This window comes from Malaclemys terrapin, chromosome 6, assembly GCF_027887155.1.
Source record: "Malaclemys terrapin pileata isolate rMalTer1 chromosome 6, rMalTer1.hap1, whole genome shotgun sequence".
Classification (NCBI taxonomy): domain Eukaryota; kingdom Metazoa; phylum Chordata; order Testudines; family Emydidae; genus Malaclemys; species Malaclemys terrapin.
This window is the reverse complement of record NC_071510.1, coordinates 97,461,973-97,489,765: the sequence shown is the minus strand read 5'-3', so window position 1 is coordinate 97,489,765 and position 27,793 is coordinate 97,461,973. Positions and strand designations below refer to the sequence as shown.

Below are 27,793 nucleotides of genomic sequence, written 5' to 3'. Positions count from 1 at the left end.
AACCTACTCAATATGTGACTGCAATATTAATTTCCAGTTCTGACGTAAGATATAGCATCATTCTGATTGACCTTCAGATTGGCTATGACAACCCAGCTTACTGTATATCTCATATCAAATGCCTTGCCTGCATGATCCTGTTTCTGAAGAAATGAGAAGACCTTTATGTGACATATTTTCCTCCTGATTTCAATAAGTACATATGAAGAATGTTTATCCTGTTATCTCTGGCAAATCAGAAGTGCTTTAACCATACAAACACAAGGGGGGAAAGGAGCCGGGATAAGACCTGCAGTCGTGCAGGGTCAAGAAAGAAGCTATAGATTTTCTCAGACTAAAGTCAATCAGAATTTGTTATGTTTTCAAAAATAATGACCAATCTTTTTAAAGTCTAGATTATTAATATATTTGACTGAACTAGCAATTTTTATATTGATTTGTAACTGGTTAAATCTTATTTTTTTTAAAGTCTTGTCTCCTGTGTTCATAAAAGGCACCAGATCTTTCTTAGTTTAAGATTGGATTCAATAAAATATAACTTGCTATTTCTTTTTTTTAAATACTAGAAAGTTTCTCAGGTACTACTAAAGAGAGGGCCATATAAGTATCATAAACAAGCAAGTTGATGGATCAACAAATTAGATAGGCATCTTAACCCTATAGAAGTCTTCCAATGTTAACTTGTTGTGGGGTCATTCGTCCTAAAGTGATTGGACAAGTGTTTTTAAATGTATTTAATAAGATCTGTAAAAGCCTTCCATATTATAATTACAAACTGGATAATATTTATGTACATTTCCTTTTGCAAATTAATTATCTAAACCTGCATTCTTTCCACATTATACATATCCAATAACTTGGATTGGATTGGCAAGAAATGCAGGATCAAGCCCTAACCGAGGCACTGATCCTGCTCCCTTTTTAAAAATGGGAGTTTTGCCACTGACTTCAATACGAGCTGGAACAGACCCACTATCCCGTGATTTACAGTAAAAAAATAAGGACCATTTCTGAGGTGATGAATATCTGCAAGTCCCAAATGTAGGAGCTCAGTATCTCAGGATCAGATCCTGCTTGAATTGTTGCTAAACAATTTGGTACAAAACTGTTTTTAAAGTTTTGGAAATGTTGAGCTTTACACCATATCTCTTTGGTGCGTCTGTTTCTTACTGTCAGTTTTACTTTCAAATCATAAAAGCAGCAAAAATAACCAGCTGACCAAAACCAGAGAGACTGTGGAGATGGGAGAAGTATAAACGGTCACTGAGAAATTTACTGGATATATTATGGTGCTAAAGCAGCATAAAAGTTGAGATGCTTGACATCTTATACACAGCCACAGAAGAGTATCCGGTTAAATAAAAGGCAATTGATGAAAACTAGTGACAAAGTTGGGAATGGCAGTCAAAACAAGAAAGCAGAAAGGTAAAATAAAAGACAGAGATTACATTAAGGAAGACCTTATTTGTTTTTCATGATTTTCTGAAAAAAAATTAAAATAATTCAAAATAATAAAAGTTTATTAAAAGGTTAATCAGCTGTTTGCATAGGCGGAATAGAGGAAAGAAGTGTACTTTATTTGTTACAATTAAACCCTCCTTTTCCTAGAGTGATTACAAATGTGGGGAAAACATACACCTCCCAAAGTATCTTGTAGTAAGTTCTGCTTATTACAGATGTAAAATAAATTCTCAGTAATGTCAGGTAAAGCCCATTAAAATGAACACTATAAATATTAGCTGAATATTCAGTCTGTGGCCTTGAGGGCACAGAGGAAAGTAGGATGGTGAAATGGGCTATCTGCAGAAAATTTGAAAATATATGCTCTTTTTCCTTCCAAACATTAGTAATAAACAATATTATGCCATATATTAGCATCAATATTTACAGCTAAAATAAGGTCTGTACCACTTAAAATACAATCATATTGAATAGAGTGTTATCTTTATTATCACCTTTTCAGACGTTTACTCTCTGGCACAAGATTGCTTACAACCTTGTACCTCTCCATTGTAGATAATTAACTTCTGATATTGAAATATACCATTTTCTTGGCTCATAACAGAATGTGTGTGTCAAGAATGAATAACAGAAAAGATTGCAATGGTCAGCAATCAAATATAGTATCTCTTATTTTAAACTCAAACAGAAATAGAGAAATAGTTTAACCTTCCAACACCTAATGTTTCACCACTTTCAAAATGTGCCTTGAAATTTACAGCCAAAGGAATCTGCACAAACTACAGGAGCAATCCTTCAGATTCATATTTCAAGCCCAATACAGCTATTTTCGTTTCTTAGTCCACTGCATCTTTTTTTGTTTGTTTTGTTAATAGTATTCAGAGAATGCCCCTTTAACTATATACCAAAGTCTCAAAACTATTTGTTTTCAACATCCCTCCTCTATGCATGCACACACCCCATCAGAAACAGAACTTTGCACTACGATCCTTGGGTGAGCCACTCATATGCAGTAATATTAGATGTCAGGGTCAACAAACCCTTGAACATTTTAGTTAAGGATAACAGCTCCTTCATTTACAAACATTCAGGTTTTTTTTAATTAAACAGCTTAATCCACGTTAAAAAGAAGCTCAGAGATGCATTAAAGTTTTTTGCTGGGAGTTGTATGGCTAAACTCCAGTGTGGCCCATGGAAGGGGACCCTGTATATAGTTTGATGCATTTTGTACCTGGCTAAAAACTATCCACTGGATTTCCAGCTTTGGTAGCAAGTGAGGAGGAGAAATAGGGGGCAAGGGAGTCCGATGGGTCCTACCTTGTTCGAGGCCATTTCACTGACGGAGTGCCTGGTTTGCAGGGTCTCAAGCTGGTCCAGGCACCAGTCCAGCTCCTCCAGGGTCTCGCTGGCCAGTTTTTGGTAGGCCTCCTCTGCGAAGAGATAGGGAAAGGAGTACTCAGTTCTCAAGCGCTTCACAGGGCTAACAGCAAGCTCCAAAGGGTCCATCCTGCCATACCCAGCCATGCTCAGATGCCCAGTGCCCACACATGAGTGCTGCTCCTTCATATTGCTAACGCAGGGCACTGAGGGAGGGCAGGCTTCAGACTCCAGCTGGACCCACAAAGGAAGTGTCTGGGTAACAGAATCTCCAGCCTCCTCCTTTCCGCCTTAAAGTCAATGGTCGAAACCAAAATCTGCGGAGACACTCGGAAAGCTCGTTTGCTGTGGGCTCAGTCTCGCATGCGGACCCTAGACTGCATGATGCTGGCGGGAGGCAGCAGCGCCTGGTGCCCGCGGCTCGGCTCGTCTCTCCTCCGGGACGGCTGATGCAGGGAGCTTTGCCTTCCCCAGGCTGGAGACAGGCAGCGCCGCCTCGCTTCGCCTCCCCTCCCCCCCACCCTGTGAAGGCTCCGAGCAGAAATGAATCAGCGCGGCTGCTGCCGTGTGTGCGGCGACCACGTTTCCTGTGTCCCCAGCTCCTCCTCCCGCAGCGGCGAGAAGCAGAGTCCGGGGCTGCTGCGCTCAGGGAACCCCTCTACCCTGCCCCTCCCCCCCAGACCAGGGGGTACTTTAAAGCCCCCCGGTGATGTTCCAGGTTTCCCTGTGTGGCATCAGAGGAGCAGCAGGCGAGCGAGAGCGCTGCTCTGCTGCTCCCCGCCAGCCGGAGTCGGGCAGCCGCGTGTGTTGTGTGTGTGTGTACGGAGGGGGGAGCGGCAGAAAACCCGGCGTGGAGCTCTCGCAGTCGCCTCCGCTGAGCTCCGTTTACGGCTTAAGGAGCAAACACATAGGGCCGGAGCCCTCTCGGCTTCTCCCCCACATGTCACCGCCACCTGCCCTGGGCAGGAGCATAGCGCGCGCGCCACAAATCCCCACCGCCGCCCTCCGGGCGATGGGCGCTTATGTAACCGCGATCAGGACAACACACGGCTTCTCCACGGCCTGGGGAGATGCAGCGACAAGATTAGAGACTCGTAACCTTGAGGCTCTGGGTTCTGAGCAGGTGGCATGTCACTGCACGCAGCAGTGTGTGAGCGCCACAACTCAGCTGGCGGGGAGCTGGCTCTGGCCACAGCGCTCTGCCCGTTTCTTCCCCAGCAGAAGTTTGTCTCAATGGCATATTTCTTCACTGAATGATTATCTGTCACACTTTGATGTCTGGACCCTAGGTGTGCTAGCCTCTCTGCCTCAGATTCCCAGGGGTGGGGGCAATAATAGTTTCTTACCTAGCCCATAGGGATGTCCAGAATTAATCGATTAATAAAGCCCTCTGAAGATGTAATTCCAGGTAAGGGCTAAGTATAATTATGTCTAGCCAAGGATGTAGCAGCAAAAGGATTTTTCAAATATTGCAATAATATTTACTCTAAACCAAACCCGTGTGTGTGCACGTATGTACAGTGCATCACACAATTTGCTTTGGGGGGCAGGGAGATAGGGCTGCTGAAAGCTCTCCAGAAGTTTACCCTGGAAACCCAATATCAGGTTGGAAAGATTTTTGTTTTTTCTAAATTATTAAGATATTTGTCTTTTCTAACATACTAAGCTTCATATTGCAGCATACTGTTGTACATCATGTAGAAGTGGACCCAGAAAAGGAGCAAAAAGGGCCATGCACTCCCCCCACTCACAAAATGACCAATCACATGAGAGCCTGCATGCACTGATTGTGGGTAAGCTCACGATAATCAGGAAAAATAATTATAATATTTCTAGGGTGAAGATGTCATCTGTAAAGCCTGTCCATGATTTTTCCTACAGCAGTTGCATTTTTCAACAGGCAGAACTGACACTGCTGAGAGCAGTAGTATAGTGAGGTGCCCTGACTTGAGAACTGTGCACTTGGGAGCATATGTTAGGAACCCAAGTTTGAAAAGCTGGCATACTTGTTTCTGGAATCAGTGGCATAAGAATGCAATTTCAGAAAGGGAAAAGGAAGCTCAATGGGTTTGCTCTTCCCTCCTAAAATGTCTTCATGAATTTGTCCCAGATGAGATTAAATGTAATCTTTAAAATGTCAACAAAAAACTTAAATAATATTAAACCATTCAGCACTGGCTAGTACCACAGTAGTTTAATGAATTATTTTTTGATGTCTGGGAAACTGGGTTCATTTCTTCTTAATATTACATAGTACATGCCAAATGAGCTTGTGTTCCTTCAAAACTGCGCATGCTTATCCATGTTTCAAAGCCACTACACACTTTTGCATAATTCCCATTCTCATTTGGAACAACCTAGTACTAAAATAGCATAGGTAGAATTCTTTTAAGAAAACTGCAGTACCAGCTTTCCTTATGGCTAGTCTGTCACTTCAAAGAGCACTAACAAATATTCAGCAAAATCATCCCCACAAAACTGTAAAATGCCCTTCACATATGATACTTACTATAAATGCTATCCAATGTAAAAATATCCCCTGGCGTTTGGAATCAGGACTTTCCTGACTGTTTATGCATCAAAGAAGAATCTGTGACATCATGCAACACAGCAGACATCACAGTTCACTAGCTACCAAAATTGCGCTTACATATTATAGTTCTAAGTGCTACTAATTCTTTTAAAAGATGTGTTTTTGGTCTCAGAGTATAGATTTCTTTTAGATAAGTATTAAAAAAGTATAAACAAAAAGCTATTTGATTCACAATATGGTTATACAGTATATTGACCAGGTAGAGATAAGTTTAACAGAGATTCCATTGAGAATTAATCATATACAGAAATGAGGTTAAGTGAATCAATATGAGAAGGAGATAACATTTTGATGTCTAGCTAGACTTCAGGCTGTCTTTCAACATTCCTTGAAATTCAGAAATTGGGAAATTCACATTTTTCTTCACAAGGTAATTTTTCTGAAATCTGACATTATAGAAAGGTGGGGCTTATGGGAGCAGAATAAAATAAAGTTTAAGGTTGTCAGATTTTAGTAAATAAAGTAAAAGTTCTAGTTCACCATTTGTTTTAAACGCATATCCCTCTTCCTGCCCCCTCCAGCTATTTTTTTTAAATTACTACTAACATTATTGTAGATGTGTATAATTTTATCTATCTGTCCTCCCAAAAGACTTTAACAAGCAGGAGTCCCTCCATTCACTAATTAAATGCCATCATCTCTGTCATTGCATACTCTGTGACAAGGGACTCCGTATATTGGACTTTATGAGAATCTTCCATGGTTCTGGGGCTCGATGTGTAGGGAGTGTATAGAAGAGGCAGACTAGACATAACTCTAATGGAACTACTTGTATGAGTAAGGACTACTAACATGACTTACAAGATTGAGCTCTTTCAGATCTTGAAGCCCAATCCAATCTCCACTGACTTAAATGGAAGTTGGATTGGCCCCTTGGGCACCAACATGGCCATGGCTGGAGATGGGATATTGGACAGGGAAAGCCAATATGCTGAGGTGGCACCATGCATTCTCTCTCCCTCTCCCTCCCTCCCTCTCATATGCTTGGCTGGCTGGTTCTTGCTCACATGCTCAGGGTCTAACTGATGACCTTTTCTGGGGTTGGGAAGGAATTTTCCCCCAGCTCAGATTAGCAGTGACCTTAGGGAATTTTCATCTTCCTCTGCAGTGTATGAGTGTGGGTCACTTGCCAGGATTATCTGGGTATATCTCACTTAATCATTTCCCTTCCATTATGGGGGCCATGAGCACTGATGCACTTTGGTCCCTCCTATTCTGTGCCACTGGCACATAATTAGTTTAGTCTCCTGTAGTCTGTAATACTTTGGTTTAATTTTGGTTGTTGGGTTTAGTGTGTCGTACTGGGTGGTGTTGGTGGCCTGTGATTTACAGGAGATCAGACTTGATGATCTGGTGGTCCCTTCTGGCCTTAAACTCGTTGACTTCACTATGGAACTTCAACGAGACAAAAATAATACCGGTATTCACATGCTAATATGTAAAACAAGCACCCCACTTTTGTTCCTAGAATTCTCAAGTGCAATGCAACCAGAAGACAGTTTTTCAGAAATACACTGTAAAGGTTTTGAGGCCCTAAATTTGACCCATCTTTAAATTGTTACAAAATCTGACAAGACATATCCTATAGGTTCTATAAAAGCAGCAAAGAGTCCTGTGGCATCTTATAGACTAACAGATGAATAGGAGCATGAGCTTTCGTGGGTGAATACCCACTTCTTCAGTTCACCCACAAAAGCTCATGCTCCTATTCGTCAGTTAGTCTATAAAGTGCCACAGGACTCTTTGCTGCTTTTACAGATCCAGACTAACACGGCTACCCCTTTGATCCTATAGGTTCTAATTTTTTAAAATCTACCATTCTATCACCAAGAAATTAAAAATAAAAATAAGCAAAACATTAGCCACTAATTTTTGGCAGGCCCACAAAAAGGTTTCTGTTCCCTGCTTTGGCTCTAGAGTGGTAGTTAATTACCAAACACTTTCCTCAGAGCTGATCTAAAAATCAGTCAAATGGTATGGGTACACAAACAATGTTCTTTTGTAATGAGAAAGTACTTCATGAGTTGAACACAGCCAGATCAGTTTCATCTTCATTCAGTAAAGGGTGTGTAGGGGTTGGGGAGGGGGAGGATATCACTGTTTGCCAAATAGAAAAGGTCAAATCTGGAAGGAATTTTTTTTCTAGGTAAGTAATACACAGAAGGGAGAGTAAAATAACTGACACAGCTGGAAGGGGGAACCACCTTTCACACACCGATTCTGGAGGTACCTGGTGTTTGGTTTCCAGGGTAGTTCATTGTAGGCAGAGAACTGCATTTATGCTCAGCTAAAACAGTTCCTAAGAGCCATTTTTACAGACAAAAACAGCCAGATGCTTTGGTGCTCTGACCATGTCCCGTCTTCCCTGGAACGCTCCCAGAACAACTTACAGCAGTGTCTGTGAGGGAAGTGCAGCAGCGCTGTGCCACTCAAGGAATGCCCTTAACTGAGGCTATTACCCAGGAACCAATTCCAACCAGCTCTGCAGCCACCCTTTTATGTCACAAGAACTAGCAAAAAGGGATTGAGATTATTTGACTTCTACAAACTGGAGTTGGGTTGTCCAGGCTATGCAGGTGAGTCTCTGTTTAACTGTTTATAGTATGGTTTTTTTTTTAATTGGTTTCTCAAAATATAAAGAAACAGACTTGAACATTTTATAATTTCTTCCTGTAAATTATTATCCCCTACTATGGGGTTTTAAAGATTACTTAGCACCAATTAACTTGGAAATTTGCATGCCGCTGGGCAAGTGTTCTTAGAAAAAAAAAAAAGGGAAGCAGCAGCAGCAAATTTTCTTTTTTACGTCAATAGACTAACATAAACCGTTCCCATCACCCCCTCCTTCTAACTTCCAACTACATGTGTAGAGAAAACAAACAAATGCTTACAAAAAGAACAAAGATTAGCCATAATCATTTGGCATTGCACAGCCATGTTTTTAAAAAGGATGTCTTAGATATTCGTGTTTACAAAAGAATTAACTGTGAGAAAGCTCCTAATACAACTCCAGAGATAGCTATGTCCTCATTTAATCTTGTTTCATTCAGAAGCTTGCTGTTTAAAAGTTTAAATGGGAAAATTTATTGTACAATAATAATTTTGTCAACAGAGATAATGCCTAATTTGTTTAAGGGATGGTTGTGCTTTTTATATATGTGGTCACTTTATCTCATTTCTAGATCATGAAAAACAATACAAGATTTTTCTTCTATGGCTCAAGTATTTATTACATTAATCTTTTCAGTTTTCTCTTTTAGACAATTTTGACAAACACAGCTGAAGCTAAAGATAAGGGCCAGATTCTTGGTTACATTCTAGCTACTTTGTACCATCTGAGCAGTGCAAAGGGGCTAGAAAGCAGTTGGATCTGGCCAGCAAAGAATTCCATTCAGTATGAAGGAGCTCTCACCTGGCACAGAACCAATGTAGTTAGCCACTGCAATGTAGGAATGTGTTTTGGATGTGCCACAACAGGAAAGGGCATGGCTGGAGGGTAATGCCCTCCAGTTATGCTCAATGGGTGTACAGTCCCTTAGCCAGCTGGGATTAGCAAGAGAGGTACCCAGGCTGCTCTGAGCTATGCTGAGGCCAGGGCCAGGTGAGATCCACTCAGAGAATCAGGGAGCCCTAACCCACTCCTTGAAAATCACCTTTGCTGTATCACAAATACACAGTAGAACCTCAGAGTTATGAACACCAGAGTTATGAACTGATCAGTCAAACACACAACTCATTTGGAACTGGAAGTACGCAATCTGGCAGCAGCAGAGACCAAAAAAAAGGGCAAAATACAGTACAGTACTGTGATAAATATAAACTACTAAGAAAATAAAGGGAAAGCAATGTTTTCTTCTTCTGTATAGTAAAGTTTCAAGGCTGTATTAAGTCAATGTTCAGTTGTAAACTTTTGAAAGACCCACCATAGCGTTTTGTTCAGAGTTACGAACAAACACCATTCCCGAGGTGTTCGTAGCTCTGAGGTTCTATTGCAGTTGGTGCAGCAGAGTATCTAGGCCAAGATTTTCAGTTTCTGTAGTTGGCATTATGAACTAATCATCTTAGGTTCAAGTTACAGATTTCTTTCCTTAGATTAAAATATAAGTACTTATAACTTTTAACCAAAATGCTCCAAGATATCAAATGACTTTGAACTTTTACTCAACACCATCATCTACTGTAAACGATATAAAAACTGATTCAATGTTGGGGAAAAACAACCCTGTCTTCTTAGTCATCCTTCTCACAGCTGAAACAAATATAATCATGAATTTAATATTTATTTTGTCGTGAGAACACTTAACTACAGCCATTCATTAAAGTTGTGAAGCTGAAGATTCTCTCTAAGGTATGTTCACAGGTCATATTGTTGTCAAATTTAGAGATATAGGCCACTTTGGAAGCTGCTGAGAAAATCCCCTTGATCTTGAGCAACACAAAAGGCTGGAGGTTAGATTTGGAACATGCATCTGTGAAGAGGAGCACAGCTGCAGCAAATTTCTGACAAACCCTGTGATGGTTCCACTTTGAACTCTCCTTTTCTCCATTCCAGGATTTTCTCCAACATTCCAATCTAATAAAGAACAAATGATGGTGCTGTTTAGTGACCTTATGCAGACATAGATCTATATCTTAAGGACCAGGACTAGATTTCTGTCAGTGTGTGATGATCATAAGGATTCCCCCAACACATTACATTAAATTGTACCAGAGGCACCAGCTGAAGATGTTAAAACATCCCCATCTCTTTGAGAAGAAATTGTACTAGTTTCAAGGATAACAGCAGGAGCAGAACATTGAAATATTTCCCATGTGCAGTGCTTGCGGAACTGCTCTGGCAATTGTATTACAGATAAAGGCCATAATTACACAGATGAACATGGAGCAAAGCATGTATTAAATGAGGACCTACTTGAACTGCACAATTAACTTAATTGAAAAAAGGCATTTCTCTACCAACATTTCATATCTGCACTTTGGTGGTGCAAAGCAACTCTAAAAGTCAGCAGATCCAGCCCTCTGAGGACTCCTCTTCAATTAATTCTAGTAAACATAAGTCTATAGCTTCAGGATTACAACACTGAGAAATAGGGCTCTTTGCAATTATTGCCTAGAGAAAATAGTCATAAGACATTTGTTACATATACATCTCTGTGCTTCCTTGGGGCAGCTTTACAATTTGACCTCAATAAGCCCTCTGTTTCTTTGTTTATTATGGGGCAAATTCTGCCCCCACTCCTCAGCTGCACAGATCAGTTCTGCTGCATGGAAGCGGGCGCATTATTTGTGGAGTCTGCGCAGGGGGTACACATCTTTTGTGTGCAGTCCAGATCTATGGTGGCTTCCTGTGTGCCAAAGAGTCTGGGCTATAACTTGGGGTCAGGATTTGGAGCTAAGTCACTATGACTAGTAGGAGGTATTCTATCACCTGTTATGAAAGTCCTTTTGTGATATAAAGTATTTATCAGTTCACCAAAAATCAGAGTTATGCAAATACCCATATTAATAAAGTAGACTATTGGGAAAGCCATACTTCACTGTAGCCAAAACCATCTGGAAAAGCACCCAGTAGAGCATCCACAACATATCCAAATGATCTATTAATCTAGTGAAGGGGTACCTCAGAATTTCAGAGTAGGGATGCTAATAGGGTTGCTGCCACCTTTCTAATTGCTGGTAACCAGACCCTGAGGCCCCTCCCTCTGCTCTGCCTCTTCCCCCCCCAAGGCCCCGCCGTTGCTCCACCTCTTCCCCCAAGGCCCCACCACTGCTCCACCTGTCCCCATGAGGCCCCGCCCCCTTCGCTGCCTCTTCCACCAAGCCATGCCCCTTCTCTGCCTCTTCCCCTAAGGCCCTGCCCCTGCTCCTCCTCTTTCCCCCAAGGGCCTGCCCCTGTTGCCTGCTCCTCTCTCCTCCTCCCCCTGTTGCTCACTGGATCATCTTCACCTCCCGGTAACTGGGCTTTTGGTGTCTAGTCAGTACAGCTGACCGGACACCGCAAGGTCCCCTTTTCAACTGGATTTTCTGGTTGAAAAGTGGGCACTTAGCAACCCTAAATGTCAGCTGGACACAGAAGCCCAAAACCGGACTGTCCAGGTAAAACCAGGATAGGAGGCAACCCCAGATGCTCATTTCAACTATTTGAAATTACCAAGGAACTCACAAGGCCAAATGGTCCTCTGTCTCCATACAGTTTCTCTTCATATCTACTTAGTGCTGCCTTCTCGTCTGACTTTTTACAGGAAGCAACTTGTACATCCACTGGCATCTTTGGTGGAGCACGCTCTTATGCAGTATGGGGACTGTCAGTGGGATCACTGGCCTCTTAAAATTGTCTATGGAAAATTAGGCAATTCTTCATCACATACTGAGGCACATACTGCTACCACCAGTGCCAATCCCTCTGCAAAAGAGTCAAAATGGCTTCTGCTAATTCTCTTGATTGCATGGAGCAGATACATACAGGAAAGAAAACCAATATTATTTGACTCGTGACTAATCTCAACCAACCAATCCTGCTCAAAATGTAAAATTATATCAGGAAAATTGTATGAAGTGTTTTTGAAGTTCTAACAACAAAATGTTTAACATGTGGATTTTAAAAAAATTGCTTCCATCTCACTAAAGTTTTGAACTTTGAAAAAGAGCATTTTTATTTAAAACATACCCCCCACACCCCACCAATCAATAATCTTTCCAGCTCTAGTTGAGACAATTCTGAGCTGAAAAGACCTTGGGTAAGGCGTCTCAGAGTGGACCCCATCCTTCAACCCAATAGCTCTGGTGTTACTAAGGTCTTTGTTTCTTGCAGCATACAGAAAACAACTTTTTCAGATTCTAGGACGTATCTTAGAGCTCAGTCCCCTCCCAAGTTGTAACATAGCTTTAAACTCATGATTCTGAGAAGAATGCTTCTGTGGCTGATTCGGTGTAATTTGTGTAGTGACAGATTTTCAAAGTGGAAAACATTAATTTAGCAGTCTGGAAAACAAGGCCCTCTTGGGCAAAAAGAGGATGGTTGGAACAGTCACACACTCCTGTTTACTGTCTAAAACATTGTGTAGTACAAATAGGGGGATCAAGGGAAATTAAAGTTGCCACCCATCAGGATTTCCCCTGAAGAGACCAACTGTTAAATATTATTAGGAAAACAACATTAAATATATCCCTATAAAATGTGTAGCTCTAATTTTTAGATTTGTAATTGTTAGTGAGTACTATTCAGTTTTGGCTTCTTGTTTTCCTAAGAGTTAAAACCTCCACATGAATGTATAGCTTAGCCACTTGCCAAATTCCAGTACAAACTTACTGGAAATTCCAGTAAACTCCATTAGAATCCTTCAAACTGATTCCTGATGGTTTCTACAGGGGACCAGTAGCTCTAAGAACCAAAAGATCTGTTGTTCTTTTTCAAAATCTTGTTACCAGCTGGAACTATAATGACCTAATTGAAAAATTCTAACTGGGAGGTCCACCATAGGAAGATTTTCAGGAAATATATTTGTTTTAATAAAATTGTTTTGAAACAATAGTGTTTGAGTATCCTTGGAAGACAACAACAGGATAAAAAGGTATCTGTGTATTCCTGGTGGCAATTCCAGTTGGAAACAGAAAAACAGCTATATTAGTCTACTGCAGTGGTTCTCAACCTATTCACCATTGTGGGTCGCATATGCAGCTCTCTATTAGTTATGTGGACTGCATCCACATAATATATATAGTACCTGTATGGCCCTGAGGATGTCACATGGGCTGCAGCTGTATGCTGATTGGGCCGCAAGTGGCCCGTGGGTTGAGAACCACTGGTCTACTCGTTCCTGGGATATTATACTCTAAATGAAACCAAGTGATGCCAGCAGAGACCATTTGAAGGTAGAGCAGGATTAAGGCAATCTGGGCCATAGACATTCCAGGACATAGGGCCTCACCTGAGTCTTGTCCCCAGCTGGAGTACAAGGGCCCCATTTTCCTCCCAGAGGGGCTATGGGGCTTCCTTATCCCACAGGAGCAGCAGCAGGGGTAGCAGCAGCCTCCCAATACTTGTTCTTGACACTGGAATGTATTTGCATTAATGGATGAGCTAGAGCTAGATAACCTGTGCACTTCTGCAGAATTCACTGAAGGCTCAGAACTTGGACATTTGCATAGCCTGTCAACCTGGGAATTGTATCAAGCTTGGATTCTTACTCTTCTGTCACACCAAAAAGAAGAGTTTTCTGACCTAGAAAGGATAAAGGGAATCCTGTGACTTCTGGTCTGAACTTTTAGTGCTTACTATCTTCCTCCATTTAACCACGGAAGGAGTTAAAAATAAAAGGTTCGGTCAGCAAGCCTGGATTACAGATTGAGAGGGTCAAATAGTAGGTGGTGGTCTGGTGAATTGCTCCTCAGAAAACGTGAAGTCTCGTCAGTCAAAATGAGGCAAGACAAGCATGGGGAGGAACAGACTGGGGGAGGAGGTAAGGGCTGAGATGCATCAGCCAGAAGACAGACTGACCTGTAATGGTGAGAAACTGCAACTGTGAAGTGGCATGTAAAGACAGAGATTTAGTGGCAGGGCAATTTCATAAGTGCAGGAGCTCCGTACCAATCTATTAAAATATATTGGAACCAACAGCTGACCTTTAGTACTTGTCTTTTAGTTAAAACATTTATTTAGCTTTTAAAAATTCCCTGCTTTAGGTCAAGTGATATCTGTCAGCTCTCCGGAGACCCTGATCCTGCAATTTGTTCCACGTGGTGGACTCGTGTGCCAAACCTGAGCTCCACTGAAGTGAACAGAGTCAGGAGGGGGCTCTGGTTTGGGGGAGGGGTCAGGGCTGGGGCACAGGGGTGAGGGCTCCAGCTGGGGATGTACCACATTGAAAAAGTTGCAGGATCAGGGCTAAGGCAGTGCTTCCTGTCTGACTGAATTTTTTTCCCCCATCTACCTTTCTTCTTTTCTCTCCTGTGTTATATTTCTTCCTCTGCTTTTCTCCCATGTCATTCTTTTCCACATTGTCTATTTGACCTTTCAACCCTCTTAGATTTTGTGGAGAATGGCCATTCCACACACACTCTGTCCCATAAACCCTTTCCTCCTCCCCGCCCCGCCGCCTTTCCCTTCAGACTATCCCAGATAGAACATTCATATGAGCAATGGTTAGCCAGATCAGGCCCATAGACTCTGATCTTCAGGGCAGGTACTGCACCTTCCTATATGCTCTGTAAAGTTCCATGCACACCTCTGATACTAGTGAAATAAAAAATAATAATTTGGTCTGGGGACTGTAAAATTGCAGAAGTGCATGGCTACAGTTTATTTTGAGCAAAATAACTCCAACAGATTCTTAACTTCGAGTAAGTTGTGTGTTATTTACGGTTATCATAAAAGTTTCTATGTTCTATGTTGCCTTTAGCATTCTTGATTTTTATTATTACACCTCTACCTCGATATAACGCGACCCGATAAAACATGAATTCGGATATAACGTGGTAAAGCAGTGCTCGGGGGGGGGGGGGGCGGGGCTGCGCACTCCGGTGGATCAAAGCAAGTTCAATATAACGCTGTTTCACCTATAATGCGGTAAAAATTTTTGGCTCCCGAGGAGAGCGTTATATCAAGGTAGAGGTGTATTTAAAAATATTTATATTATGGTATCCCAAAGACCCTAATTGGGATTAGGACCCCTTTCTGCTGGGTGCTGTGCAAACATGAAAAGCCTGTACTTTTTTTTAACCTAAAAAAAGGCAGCACACCTCACCCTTACTTTCTTTTTATGTTTATTTTTGAAAGAATGGTAATTATTATGTTTTTATTAATTGTTTTTGTCTGGAAACATGGACACTTACCGTGGTAGGAGCTAAATACATAGAATTATTATTAATTATTATTATTATTAAATGTGATAGGTAAGAAATCTACACTTTAAAGCTGAATAAATTTATTAGTCACACGGTTCATGTAAGCTGGACAATGAGTCAACCACTACTTTTGTTACATTTCCTTGTTATATTGCCTCAGGAAGTTATTCTTGAGACTATTAAAGATTGAGATGACACTCTAAATATCAATTAGTAATCATCCTTTTAGCAGTTGTGAAAGGGCCAGACTAGGGAGTGGTTTGTTTTGGATGACAGGTATGCAACTGACACACGTCATAAAACAAAACCACAAAACAGCTCAACCTGCTCCTCCATGCGTCAAGTTTAAATCTTGACAAATACTGTCTCAGTCTGTCTTAAAGCAAATTTCAGTTCTTTCACAATATTCTAACAGGTCTGCTCTCTTCCCTGAAGAAGCATACAGAAAGATTTTCATGCAGTTTCTAAGAAAAATCCTACAGGCAGATCCTCAACATTGATTTCAGTGGAGTTACACTGATTTACACCAACTGATGATCTTTCCCCCATCCCCCCAGTTTTTAGATAGGTGAGGTGAAATCATCCAGATATATCAAATGTAACAGTAAGAAAAAATGCATGAAATATACAAATATATTTCAGTAATGTTCAATTTTTTCATTCTATAGACTATTGCCAAAGACAAGAATCTCTCATAGACCCACCTACCCTCCCAACTACCTAGGTCCAGATAACATTTGTGTTCAGAGCAGCGTAAGGGGACCAGAAAACAGCCAAGTCTCCATACTGTGCTACAGCTATCCTCAGCTTATATAAGTTACTACTAGCTGGAGCTGGCTGAAATGTGGGATTTCCAGTTTGTGAGAAATCTTGATATTTTGAAATTTCCTGCAAACTAGAAATCCAAAATAATAAAAAAAATTGTTTCGGAAACACAGACACATGGTGTTTCTGTTTAGACATTTCCTCCCACAGACCCACCAGCTGGTGAGTGAAACTGACATACTTGTCAGTTAAACTGGCAAGAATGCCAATTTCACTCAGCAGCTGCCAGGGTCTGGGCTCTGGGGCAGCCCTGTCATGAGGCCTGCCCAGGAGCCAGCTGGGAGCCGGAATAGCCAGCTGGACCAAGAGTCTAGAAGTCCTGAGATCCCCAGTCCAGGGCAGTATTCATGGCAGGACTGCCCCAGACTCACACACCCTGGGATTTGGGAGCCCATCCCAGGATTTTCAGGCTCCCAGGTCCATGGCCGTGAGCTTGGAATCCTTGATTGCTCTGGCTTGAGCCAGGATTTGTAGGGCTTCCAGGCTCTCTGCTATGGAGCTGGGAGCCAAGCCCTAGTTACATGCAGGGCTTTCAGTCTCCTGGCTACATGACAGGGAGACTGGAAGCCCTGGAGTGGCAGGGCTGCCTGAGAGCCACAGATTCTGGAAGACAGAGTTTATGGCCCCAGAGTGGTCTGCACGGCTGGCTGAACTAGAATCACGGACCCTAGAAATGTTCCCCCTGGCCTGGGGGAAGTGTACATGGCAGGGCTTCCTGAAAGCATGCCAGCTCAGCTGGCAGGGAACCAGGCAGGTTTCCACCAGAATTCAGCAAAGGTTTTTCAAGCCCAACTCACTTTTGGAGAAATTTGGGGGTCGATGAACTGGCATTTTTTGACAAAACTGTTTCATCGGACAATTTTTGAGCAGTTCTACTAATAATCTATATTATCCTGCATATACTCCATGAGATTCAGGGAGCTTTAACAAGCTCACTGATGATTCCCTGTCGCTGCTGCAAACAGCAACTTGGCACAAAGGAAAATCCGGACCTTGTTTCTCAAAATGTTGCATTTTCAAACCACCAAAAAGGGATCTATGGATCACAAATAATTTATGGTCCATACTTGGGGAATCAATTCATATTTGAAAATATACAGTCCTTGTGTCACATTCTGGGAAATCTGTCTATGTAAAATTTATTAATTCTATGTGAGATTATGGACTCTCTTATCAAACTACAAATTTTGTTTGATTGTATGATTGGCTAGTCTACCTTCTCTGCTGTCTTTTTACACTTCAATTTTGGGATGAAGTTCTAAGAGGTGGTGGCAAAATGCTTATAATGGGTCGTTAAACCTGGATAGTTTTCTAGTTAAAAGGAAGCACCTATGGACAAAGAAGGTGGCCAAATCAAGAAAACTGGTTCTGAAAGGTGGGTTAGTAACCAGGCAGGAGATCACTTGGTTGGGGACTTTGAACACCTGACAAGGCTGATCATGGGTCACATGACGGAAAGGACTGTCACTTTATAAAAAGGAGGACACTCTCACCAGACATTTTAGAGAAAGGGAGAAGAGACCACAAGTGGATAGCAAGATTATGCAGGAGGAGAAGGAGGAGGATCCTGGATACCCTAGAGGACTCTGACAAAATCCCAAAGAACTCTCAAAAGTAGTGAGAAAACTGAGGGAGGGATAGCATATTGGTGTTTTACTGTTTTTAACCTAGATACAGCTCTCTCTTGAGCTTTCTAAAGTAAAGAGTAATTGTGTTGGAAACCTTTACAAACCTGTGTGTTATGTGCTTAAATTATCATATATTCCCTAAAGAGGTAAACTGCAAACCAGAGTGCCCACAAGCCTGGAGCTCTGGGAGAGAGTGTGTTTAAGCTACTGGAGTTCCCAGGGAGGTCAGCACAGGCCTAGGGCAGTTAGATTGCAAGGTCCCAGTTCTGTGAAGAGGTAACAGATTCTGTGCCCAGGAAGTGTGTCAGAAAGGCCAAATGAAAAAGACAGTACTGGAGCTTAGCCAAACCAAAAGGTATGTAAAAACACACCTTGCTAATACAAAATGGCTAATTTGTACTAGTCGCCACAGCACAAGTGCACCTTCTTCAGGAGGGACTGTTCATTTAGTGCATTCTCAGAGATGCAGAAGACCTCAAAAGGAGAGGAGAGAAGAAGGGGCTATGTCTCTCCCTTTCCTCTGCTGGGTTTACAGAATGGGCCAGCTATGCCATGTAAATAGGCTGCACCATTCTAAAGGATCTAGGTAGGATTACCATACATGCTGTTTTGGAGGGGACAGCCCCCTTTTTTAAGCCTTGTCCATAATTAGAGTTGCCAGCTGTCTGGTTTTTGACTGGAACGCCTGTTCGAAAGGGGACCCTGGTGGCTCCAGTCAGCACTGCTGATAGGGCTGTTAAAAGTCCGGTAGGCAGCGCAGCGGGGCTAAGGCAGGTTTCCTGCCTGTCTTGGATCTGCGTTGCTTCTGGAGGCAGGGGGCTCCGTGCCGTTAAAAACCTCACCCCAGGTGCCAGCTCCGCAGCTCCCATTGACCGGGAACCAGGGCCAATGGGAGCTGTGGGGGCAGCACCTACAGATGGGGCAGCGCGCAGAACTGCCTGGCCATGCCTCCACGTAGGAGCCGGAGGGGGGACATGCCGCTGCTTCTGGGAGCTGCGTGAGGTAAGCGCCACCTGGAGCCTAAACCCCTGGCCCCCTCCCACACTCCAACCCTCTGCCCCAGTCCTTATCCCCCTCCCACCCTCCAAACCCCTTGATCCCAGCGCAGAGCACCATCCTACCCTCTCCCCAGTCTGCCTCCAGTCGTCTGCTTCTGCCACATCCCAGCATGGGTGCCATTTAGGGAGAGAGGGGGAGGGGAACAACTGCCCCACAAAGTTTCATGCCACTGGTTGGGAGCAACACCTGCTCTGGTGCCCCATCGCTCTCTCCTCTCCTCCCACCTGCCGGGAGTAACCAGTCCTCTCCTCTCCTCCCATCACCAGCTGGGAGTTGCCTGCCCCCACCATACCAAAATCTGAAATGGTGGCCCTGCATCCACCACTTCCCCAGGGCTGCTCTCTTGGTCCCTCCCTCTACCTGGAGCCTCCATCATGCCTCTCTGCTATCCCAGCCCCAAAAGGGGCATCGCCCCGCTAGCTGGATCATAGTCCAATAGCTTCACCTCCTGTCTCGGAGCCCAAAAGTACTCACGCTCACACACCTATCCTGCTTTGCTTCCCAGATCCCAGTCAATACCCACTCCTCTTCCCTTTGCCCCATCTCTGCTACTTGGCTCACTGGGGGTGCGGAAAAACATTTGCGGGAGCATGGGTGACGAGCAGCAACGCCAGTTTAGAGAAATATGGGCACCCTAGATCTAGGTCCTCTGCAGATGATAAAAAATTACTCAAGATAATTAAGTCCAAAGCAGACTTTGGATCTCACAAAACTGGGTGACTGGACAACAAAATGGCAGATGAAATTCAATGTTGATAAATGAAAAGTAATGCACATTGGAAAACATAATCCCAAGTATACATATGAAATCTTGGTGTATAAATTAGCTGTTCCCACTTTAAAAAGAGATCTTGGAGTCATTGTGGATACTTCTCTGAAAATATCCACACAATATGCAGTGGCAGTCAAAAAAGCGAACAGAGTGGTGGAAATCAATAGGAAACGGATAGATAATAAGACAGAAAATATCATATTGCCTCTACATAAATCTACGGTAACCCCACATCTGGAATACTGCAGGCAGATCTGGTCGCTCCATCTCAAAAAAGAAATATTGGAATTGAAAAAGGTACAGAAAAGAGCAACAAAAATTATTAGGGGTACGGAACAGCTTCCATATGAAGAGAGATTAATAAGACTAGGACTTTTTAGCTTGGAAAAGAGAGGACTAAGACGGGATATGATAGAGGTCTATAAATCATGACTGGTGTGGAGAAAGCAAATAAGGAAGTGTTATTATTTACTCCTCATAACACAAGAACTAGGGGTCACCAAATTAAATTAATAGGCAGCAGGTTTGAAACAAACAAAGTATTTCTTTATACAATGCACAATCAACTTGTGGAACTCTTTGCCAAAGAATGTTGTGAAGGCCAAGACAATAACAAAGTTCAAAAAAGAACTGGATAAATTCATGGAGGATATGTCCATCAACAACTATTCGCCATGATGGGCAGGGATGGTGTCCCTAGTCTCCGTTTGTTGGAAGCTGGGAATGGGCAACAGGGGATGGAGCACTTGATGCTTACCTATTCTATTCATTCCCTTGGAAGCATCTGACATTGGCCACTGTCGGAAGACAGGATACTGGGCTAGATGGATCTTTGGTCTAATCCAATATGGCTAGGGTTGCCAACTTTCTAATCACACAAAACCGAACACCTTAGCCCTGCCCCTTCCCCAAGTCCCCGCCCCCTATTCACTACATTCCCCCTCCCTCTCCCACACCCTCACTCACTTTAACTAGGCTGGAGCAAGGAATTAGGGTGTGGGATGGGATGAGGGCTCTAACTGGGGATGCAGGGTCTGGGGTGGGCTGAGGATGAGGTGTGGGAGGGGGCTCTAGGCTGGGGCAGGGGTTGGGATGCAGGGGGGTGAGGGCTCCAGCTGGGGGTGCAGGTTCTGGGGCGGGGCTGGGGATGAGAGGTTTGGAGTGCAGGAGAGGGCTCCAGGTTTGGGGGTGGGGAGCTCAGGGCTGGAGCAGAGGATTGGGGCTCGGTGTTGGGGCACAGGCTTACCTCAAGCGGCTCCCGATCAGAGGCACAGTGGGGCTACGGCAGGCTCCCTGCCTGTCTTGGCTCCACACTGTGCCCTGGAAGCAGTAAGCAGGTCCAGCTCCTAGGCGAGAGGACCAGGAGGCTCCACACACTGCTCTCGCCTGCAGGCACTGCCTCTGCAGCTCCCATTGGCCACAGTTCCCAGCCAATGGGAGTGTGGAGCCAGTGCTCAGGGCGGGGGCAGCATGCAGGGCCTCCCACCTAGGAGCCGGACCTGCTGGCTGCTTCTGGGGCGCAGTGCGGAGCCAGAACAGATAGGGACTAGCCTGCCTTAGCCCCGCAGCACCACCAACTGGAATTTTAACAGCCCAGTTGGCGGTGCTGACCGGAGCCATCAGGGTCCTTTTTCGACCAGGCGTTCCGGTAAAAAACCAGACACCTGGCAACCCTAAGTATGGCTGTTCTGATGTTCTCTTTGACCTATTATAAGCATTTGCAGAAGGATCAACAGCAGAAGGTATTAAGACAGCAGGTGCTTGCACAGCAGAAGAATCCTTGAGATTTTAACAGTGTAAACGAGAGAACATTACTACTTTAAACACATGTATTAAACTGCCTGGAGCTCATGTATCTTAAAATTAAACAGACATATTTGTTTTAAAAAAAAATCAACAAGAAAACAAAGCAAGATCTATAGCGCTGCTTGTGAGTATGTAAACTGACTTCAGTTTGACAGCAATTAAATTTATTGCTCAGTTTCTTTAGTTGTTAAGCATTAAATCAGTTACTTTCTGCAAGCTAAAACAAATATTTTTCAGGAAGAGCAGAAGTGAAAACTGAATATATGGTATCATTTTTGATTGTAAGATTATTCCTGAAACCACATGAATTCACTGATGTGCACTAAACTGTAAAGTTACATAACCAAGGAATAATCTAGACCATTTCCTTCTTGCATAATGAATGTATACAGCAGAGCTAGACATGGTAGTACTTGAGACCACATCAACTTATCTCAAATCTTTTTCTTTGTGCCAGAATAACCTTTAAAGTACAAACTACCGTAATTTCACTAACCAGGGATATATGATCAGGAAGCAGCGATTATAAAAACCAGGAAGTGAAACTTTTTGAGGATTGTTGTCAAAATCCATCTCTGCTTCAGTCTTTTAGGCTAAATGCAAAGGCATGTCCAATATTATTATTGTTTTAGTACAAAAGAATTTTAATCATTCACAAAATACTGTTTTATTTTCATTTTGTAACTTTTTCATTTGACCTATTCATGCAATGTTGCTGGAGTCACTTAGATGTTGGCATGATATGAATTCTATAGACATTTTTTCATTTCTGCTAAACAAACAAAGCCTGAGTGCTGAACATCAAGCTGTTTTCCCCCCACCCCCAATCTTCAATCATCAATAAACCTGAATCTCAGATGCACCTTATACCCATGTTAACACTGAGTTTGGTCAGGGCTACAGGTGATGATGAGCAAATAGAGAAGAGCCCATCTTGACTCTCATTCAAGAGTGAGTTTGCAACAATGTTTGTTAGGGAAAAAACATCTTTTTGTCTGTAAACTGAAAAAAAGATATATGAATCACAAAAAACATGGGACCTAACAGCAACATTTTATAGTCACTTCAGAGCAGACTCAAACTACCCAGAAACGGATTCCTAAGCAACCAAGGTATTTTCTCTAGATACAACTGTGACATCATATCTGAGATATACAGTTGTGATATATGTCAATTATTTCAAGTAATTGTTACTAAAAAATTCAAAAACTGGCTGTGCTGCTTTTCTTTTTTTGCACAGAAATGCTTATTAAACTGTTTTTGTAGTGTTGGAGCTTAGTGTCTACAAAGCAGTGGGAAGAAACAGATGGTATGGAAGATGTAGAAAGTAGATTATTTTGAAAAATCATTTCATTTGACTTAACCTCAATTTAATTTAAGGCACAACGAGTGAAGGGCTTCTAAGCATCATTTTAGCCAAGAAAAAATGGAGTAAAGATGGTAGAAAAGGGTGAACTTTGAGCTAAAACAACTGAAAAGAGGGCAGAATTGGCTTGTCTGTGCCCAGGAGAAGTGTTTGATGCAGTGACTGATGGGTAAGATGTCACTCTAGCAATTGGTAACTGGTGCTAAGCTTCCAGAGGTTCCGTACAATATAATGCAAGTTTTGTATGAAACATCTTTCATCAGGGCCGGCTCCAGGCACCAGCCCACCAAGCTTGTGCTTGGGGCGGCACCTGGAGGGGGGTGGCGCGGTGCTCCGGCTCTGGCCGCTGGGGAGAGTGGGGCCACGGCTGGGGCTCGCCGCCCTCCCCCCCCGGCGCTCTGGCCGCTGGGGACAGCGGAGCCGCGGCGGGCTCACCGCCCTCCCCCCGGCACTCTGGCTGCCGGGGACAGCGGAGCCACGGCCGGCTCGCTGCCTTCCCCCCGGTGCTCTGGCCGCTGGGGACAGCGGAGCCGCGGCAGGCTCCCCGCCCTCCCCCCGGCGCTCTGGCCGCCGGGGACAGCGGAGCCGCGGCGGGCTCCCCGCCCTCCCCCCGGTGCTCTGGCTGCCGGGGACAGCGGAGCCCCGACTGGGACTCACCACCGGGGAGAGCGGAGCCCCGACCGGGACTCGCCGCCCTCCCCCCGGCGGGCTTGCCGCCCTCCCCCCGGCACTCTGGCCACTGAGGAGAGCGGAGTCCCGGTCGGGGCTCGCTGCCCTCCCCCCGGGGCTCCCGCCGCCCTCCCCTGCCGCGCTGGGGGGAGGGGGGCCGCCAGAGGCTTTTTTGCCTGGGGCGGCAAAAAAGCCAGAGCCGGCCCTGTCTTTCATACAAGTATCACAAAATACTTTGTAGAGGGCACTATAAAAGAGAAAGAATGCTTTGGTGAGTGACTCAAAAGCAGAAAGGAGAAAAACAACAACATGATGGAGAAGAAAAAAAGAAAAAAGGCTAAAATATAGAGGTGAACTGACAAGCTTGTTTAAAAAAACAAACAAATGTAACATAATTTTTTGAGATGCCATTAACAGAATCCCCATGTAGACTTACACATATTAAATACATACATTTTAATGGTGAACTGAAAGGCTTTGAGTTCTGGCACTTAAGGCTCTGTTTTTCCTGTAGGAGTTAGTGACAGCACTAACACGTAAAGAGAGCAGAACAGCTTTAGGAGTTATTGATGGAATCAGCCCATGTAAGGGAAACCCAAATCTTCCAAATCAGGTTTTGGCAGGCAAGGAAAGAATACATTAATTTTCAAATGTTCTGCTGAAAAGCTGGGTTCTTACCTAGTTTTACTTATGTATTTAATTTTTAAAAGCATTTCAGTTTGTCTCTAAACATGGACAAAATGCAAACAAGCAGTCTTGCCAAATAGTTCAGAGTGCAGAGAGAATGGAAGGATGAAATAAATAAGGTGGAAAGGGACAGGCAAGGAGAGTTTAAAGTGTCTTGTTGGCTAAATCTTACAGGTAGATTTTAAGATGAGCTGTGAAGGCATGAAGGGAACAGAATGACCCAGAGATAAAGCTGCACAAATGAACAATTGAGCTCTATGTCCAACCATGAACCCCTATTCTTCCATTGGAGAATATCAGTAACTCCCATTGAAAGCAACTGGGGTTATTGGTAACTTCTGAAAGTGAATTGAGCCCATGAAAGATGCAGGAGGCAAAAAGGAAACCAACACTAGTGTAGGGTGACCAGATGTCCTGATAAAATCGGGATCATCCCGATATTTTGGTGTCTGTCCCGCATCCCAACCAATCTTTGGTCGGGACGCATTTTGTCCCGAAATCTGCCGGCAGCACTGTTTTTTTATTATTTATTTATTTATTTTTGCTCAGCTGGCAGGACTCGGCTTTTTACACTAGTGTGATGCTCTGTACCTTGGGGGAACACCCTACACCCCCATGTTCATCTTTATAAAATGATTATATGGTATCCAATGCAAAGTTTGCCATGTTGGGTGTCTTCGGAAGGCTCATGATGCACTGAGCATGGTTGTTATAGTGAAGTTACAGTAAGGTTATAGTAAGGTTATAGGTTATAATTTCATGTATATAGTTATGAGGCTGAAAATGTATCCTCATGGCTTAAAGCAAGCCCAGGCAAAAACTCTCTAACAGAGAGCAACAGAGGGTCCTGTGGCACCTTTAAGACTAACAGAAGTATTGGGAGCATAAGCTTTCGTGGGTAAGAACCTCACTTCTTCAGATGCAAGTAATGGAAATCTCCAGAGGCAGGTATAAATCAGTATGGAGATAATGAGGTTAGTTCAATCAGGGAGGGTGAGGTTCTCTGCTAGCAGTTGAGGTGTGAACACCAAGGGAGGAGAAACTGCTTCTGTAGTTGGATAGCCATTCACAGTCTTTGTTTAATCCTGATCTGATGGTGTCAAATTTATTTATGGCAAGTTCTTTATACCCAAATGACCTCTCTTTTATTGATGTTTTCCGATAATTACCACACCTCATATAGCTAATGCCAGATTTAGCTGGATCTACCACATTCTTGTTTTTTCTCAAAGGTGCTAAAAATGAATATTTTAGAAAGTAATTGTGAGAAACTCTCGATGAGAAGCACTGTGTGTCACCCACATGAGCATGGAGCCCGCCTTCTCCACCCCACGTGCACACAACGGCTCTGTGGGGTGTTTCAAACTTTTGACATGTGAAATTTATTATCTCAACAGGAATATTTACTTGGTAAAAATGCAAACAAACCAGTAGCATGTTAGTACAAATGAAGTAGCTGAACCTTCTGTCATAAGACATGTTAAATCAGTCTTATTTAGCACTCTAAACTGCATCTTTATCTTAATAGATTTTGTGTCCTGTTTGAACTTTGAACAGAAAGTTCTGTTCTAAATTCCATTTGGACCTAATGGGAATGAGGACATTTGTTTTATCTGATTAGAAAGGACATTTTATATTCAGCGGTATTATTTGAGCACCTTATTCTCTGTACACATGAAATGGGCTGACAAAAGGTCTTGCAATGGAAAACATAAAAAAATAAAAGGCCTGATCTCAGCTGATGCAAATAGATATAATTCTATTGATTTCAATTGAGTTACATTGATTTACACCAGTTGAGGATCTGGTCCAAAGTTTGCTTTTGTCTGCACAAGTATACTAAAATACACAAAACCCCCTGACTTCAAACTCACAAGTAAATGGTTAAATAAATAAATACAGAAAATTAAGTATTAAAACAACGTGTTCTTGTGAGATAACACAAAATGTCTGAGATACTATGAGTGCCTCCAAAAACCTAGGGATTCTGTTATCGCATAGTAACACAAACCTCAAAATGCCCCATTGACATTATAGAAAGGCTTTCACAAAAAGAACCAAAAAATTGGGTTTTGATGAGAGATCATATTCTCTTATTTAAAGTTTGTAAGCAATTTTGGTAGTCATTTTCTTTAAGACTTTTTAAATGTATTTAATTGTTGAAAAGATATCACTGTATATAAGGCCCAGTTCTTCCACAAGTAAGCCACTGTCTTACAGCCAAACATTAGTCAAATTCTAAACAGCAGATTCAGAAAACAAGAATGACACGGTGTTTGAGAAATGAGATTAAACAGCCTAGTGTGTCCGTGTGGTTTCCTTTCAATGATACTGTATGCCCTCATTATTTCTGGCACCTGATTAACAGTGATTAAATGTTGGCAAATTTTCTTTTCTTATATCATTTTAAACTACTCTCTATCTAGCATTCCCATGTGGTAACTCTGGCTACCAAAAATACCCACCCATTTTATCCTCGTATAACAGCATTTCCGCCTACTAGCAATATGGAAAAAAACCTTGCTCAGTAGAATATTATGTAATATGCTAACATGTTTATAATCTTCACTTGTAAATTCCTCAATAAATGTAACAAGAAAGTACCTATTTTACTGTTCTGTAGTCCAGCCAATCCAACAGTCATACTGTACCTTGGGAAAAATGGTAAATTAAGAGAGGACCATTATATGTGGAGTGAAGATGCAGGTAGAAAGAGGAAGTCTGGAATCCAATTTTATATGTTATGAGTTTAGGATGGCTATATAATGCAGGGAGGGCCTTGAGTGAGTGAATGGTATAAAGTGACCAACCCAATAACATGAAATTACTCTTCTCTGCTATGCGTCATGTAGAGGAGGGGATTTCCCCTCAGGTATCCTAAGAATCCCATTACCTTTAAAGGCCCTCTACCCATTACCTTAGGAATCCTTCCGTTGGTCAGGTAGGCTGGACATGGTTCCTTCTGGAGCCAGTGAGTGTGAATCCTTTAGTCAGCCATAGTGGGTTAACTAGAAGCAAACAGAAAATGTTCCTTCCCAGCGACTGGGTGTGTTACTTCTACAGAGCTTCCATCCTTGAAAGGATTGGGGAGCAAAGGGCTGAGCACAGCTCTTGAACTCAGACCTGGCTCTGGCCATTCCACAGGGGCCTTATTACAAGATAAAAAACTGTAGGGTGAAGACTTGATTGTAATTACTATCATTTGCTTTGCCCAGAAGCCCTGCCTAATTAAAAAAAAAACACTGGTACTTTTGATTGAGGAAGCAATTTTTAAATTTTGAAAGTGAATCCACACCTCATGCAGCCACACGCTGGATCACACAAGTTATCACATAAAAGTCAATAGACAAAACAAAACAATACTGAACATAAGAGAAATGTACACATGACTTAGAGCAGAGGTGGGCAAACTACTGCCCGCGGGCCACAACTGGCCCGTGGGACCCTCCTGCCCGGCCCCTTTGCTCCTGTCCCGGGAGGCTAGCCCCCGGCCCCCCTGCTGTTTCCCCTCCCCTGCAGACTCAGTTTGCCCTGCCGCCGGTACAATGCTCTGGGCGGTGGGGCTGCGAGCTCCTGGGGCAGCGCAGCTGCAGAGCTGCGGCCTGATCCGGTGCTCTGTGCTGCGCGGTGGTGTGTCTGGCTGCAGCCAGGTGGTGCGGCTGCCTGTCCTGCTGCTCTGGGCGGCGCGGCTGTAGCACCACCAGCCA

General features: G+C 43.2%; 1 protein-coding gene across 9 annotated transcripts in view; it reads right to left on the bottom strand.

Annotated features, from left to right (window-relative positions):
* The window catches only part of PDE4D (phosphodiesterase 4D), a 1,107,352-nt gene that overhangs the window by 63,073 nt on the left and 1,016,486 nt on the right, over positions 1–27,793 (bottom strand). For 7 of the 9 annotated variants that reach the window (XM_054031502.1, XM_054031504.1, XM_054031503.1 and 4 more), the window contains one exon: positions 2,779–2,891. The exons of 1 other annotated variant lie outside the window; for it this stretch is intronic. In XM_054031502.1, the coding sequence (XP_053887477.1) occupies positions 2,779–2,891 (113 nt within the window). Of the gene's footprint in view, positions 1–2,778; positions 2,892–8,466; positions 10,005–27,793 lie in introns of those variants that run through there. One more of the 9 variants, XM_054031510.1, reaches the window with a different exon arrangement.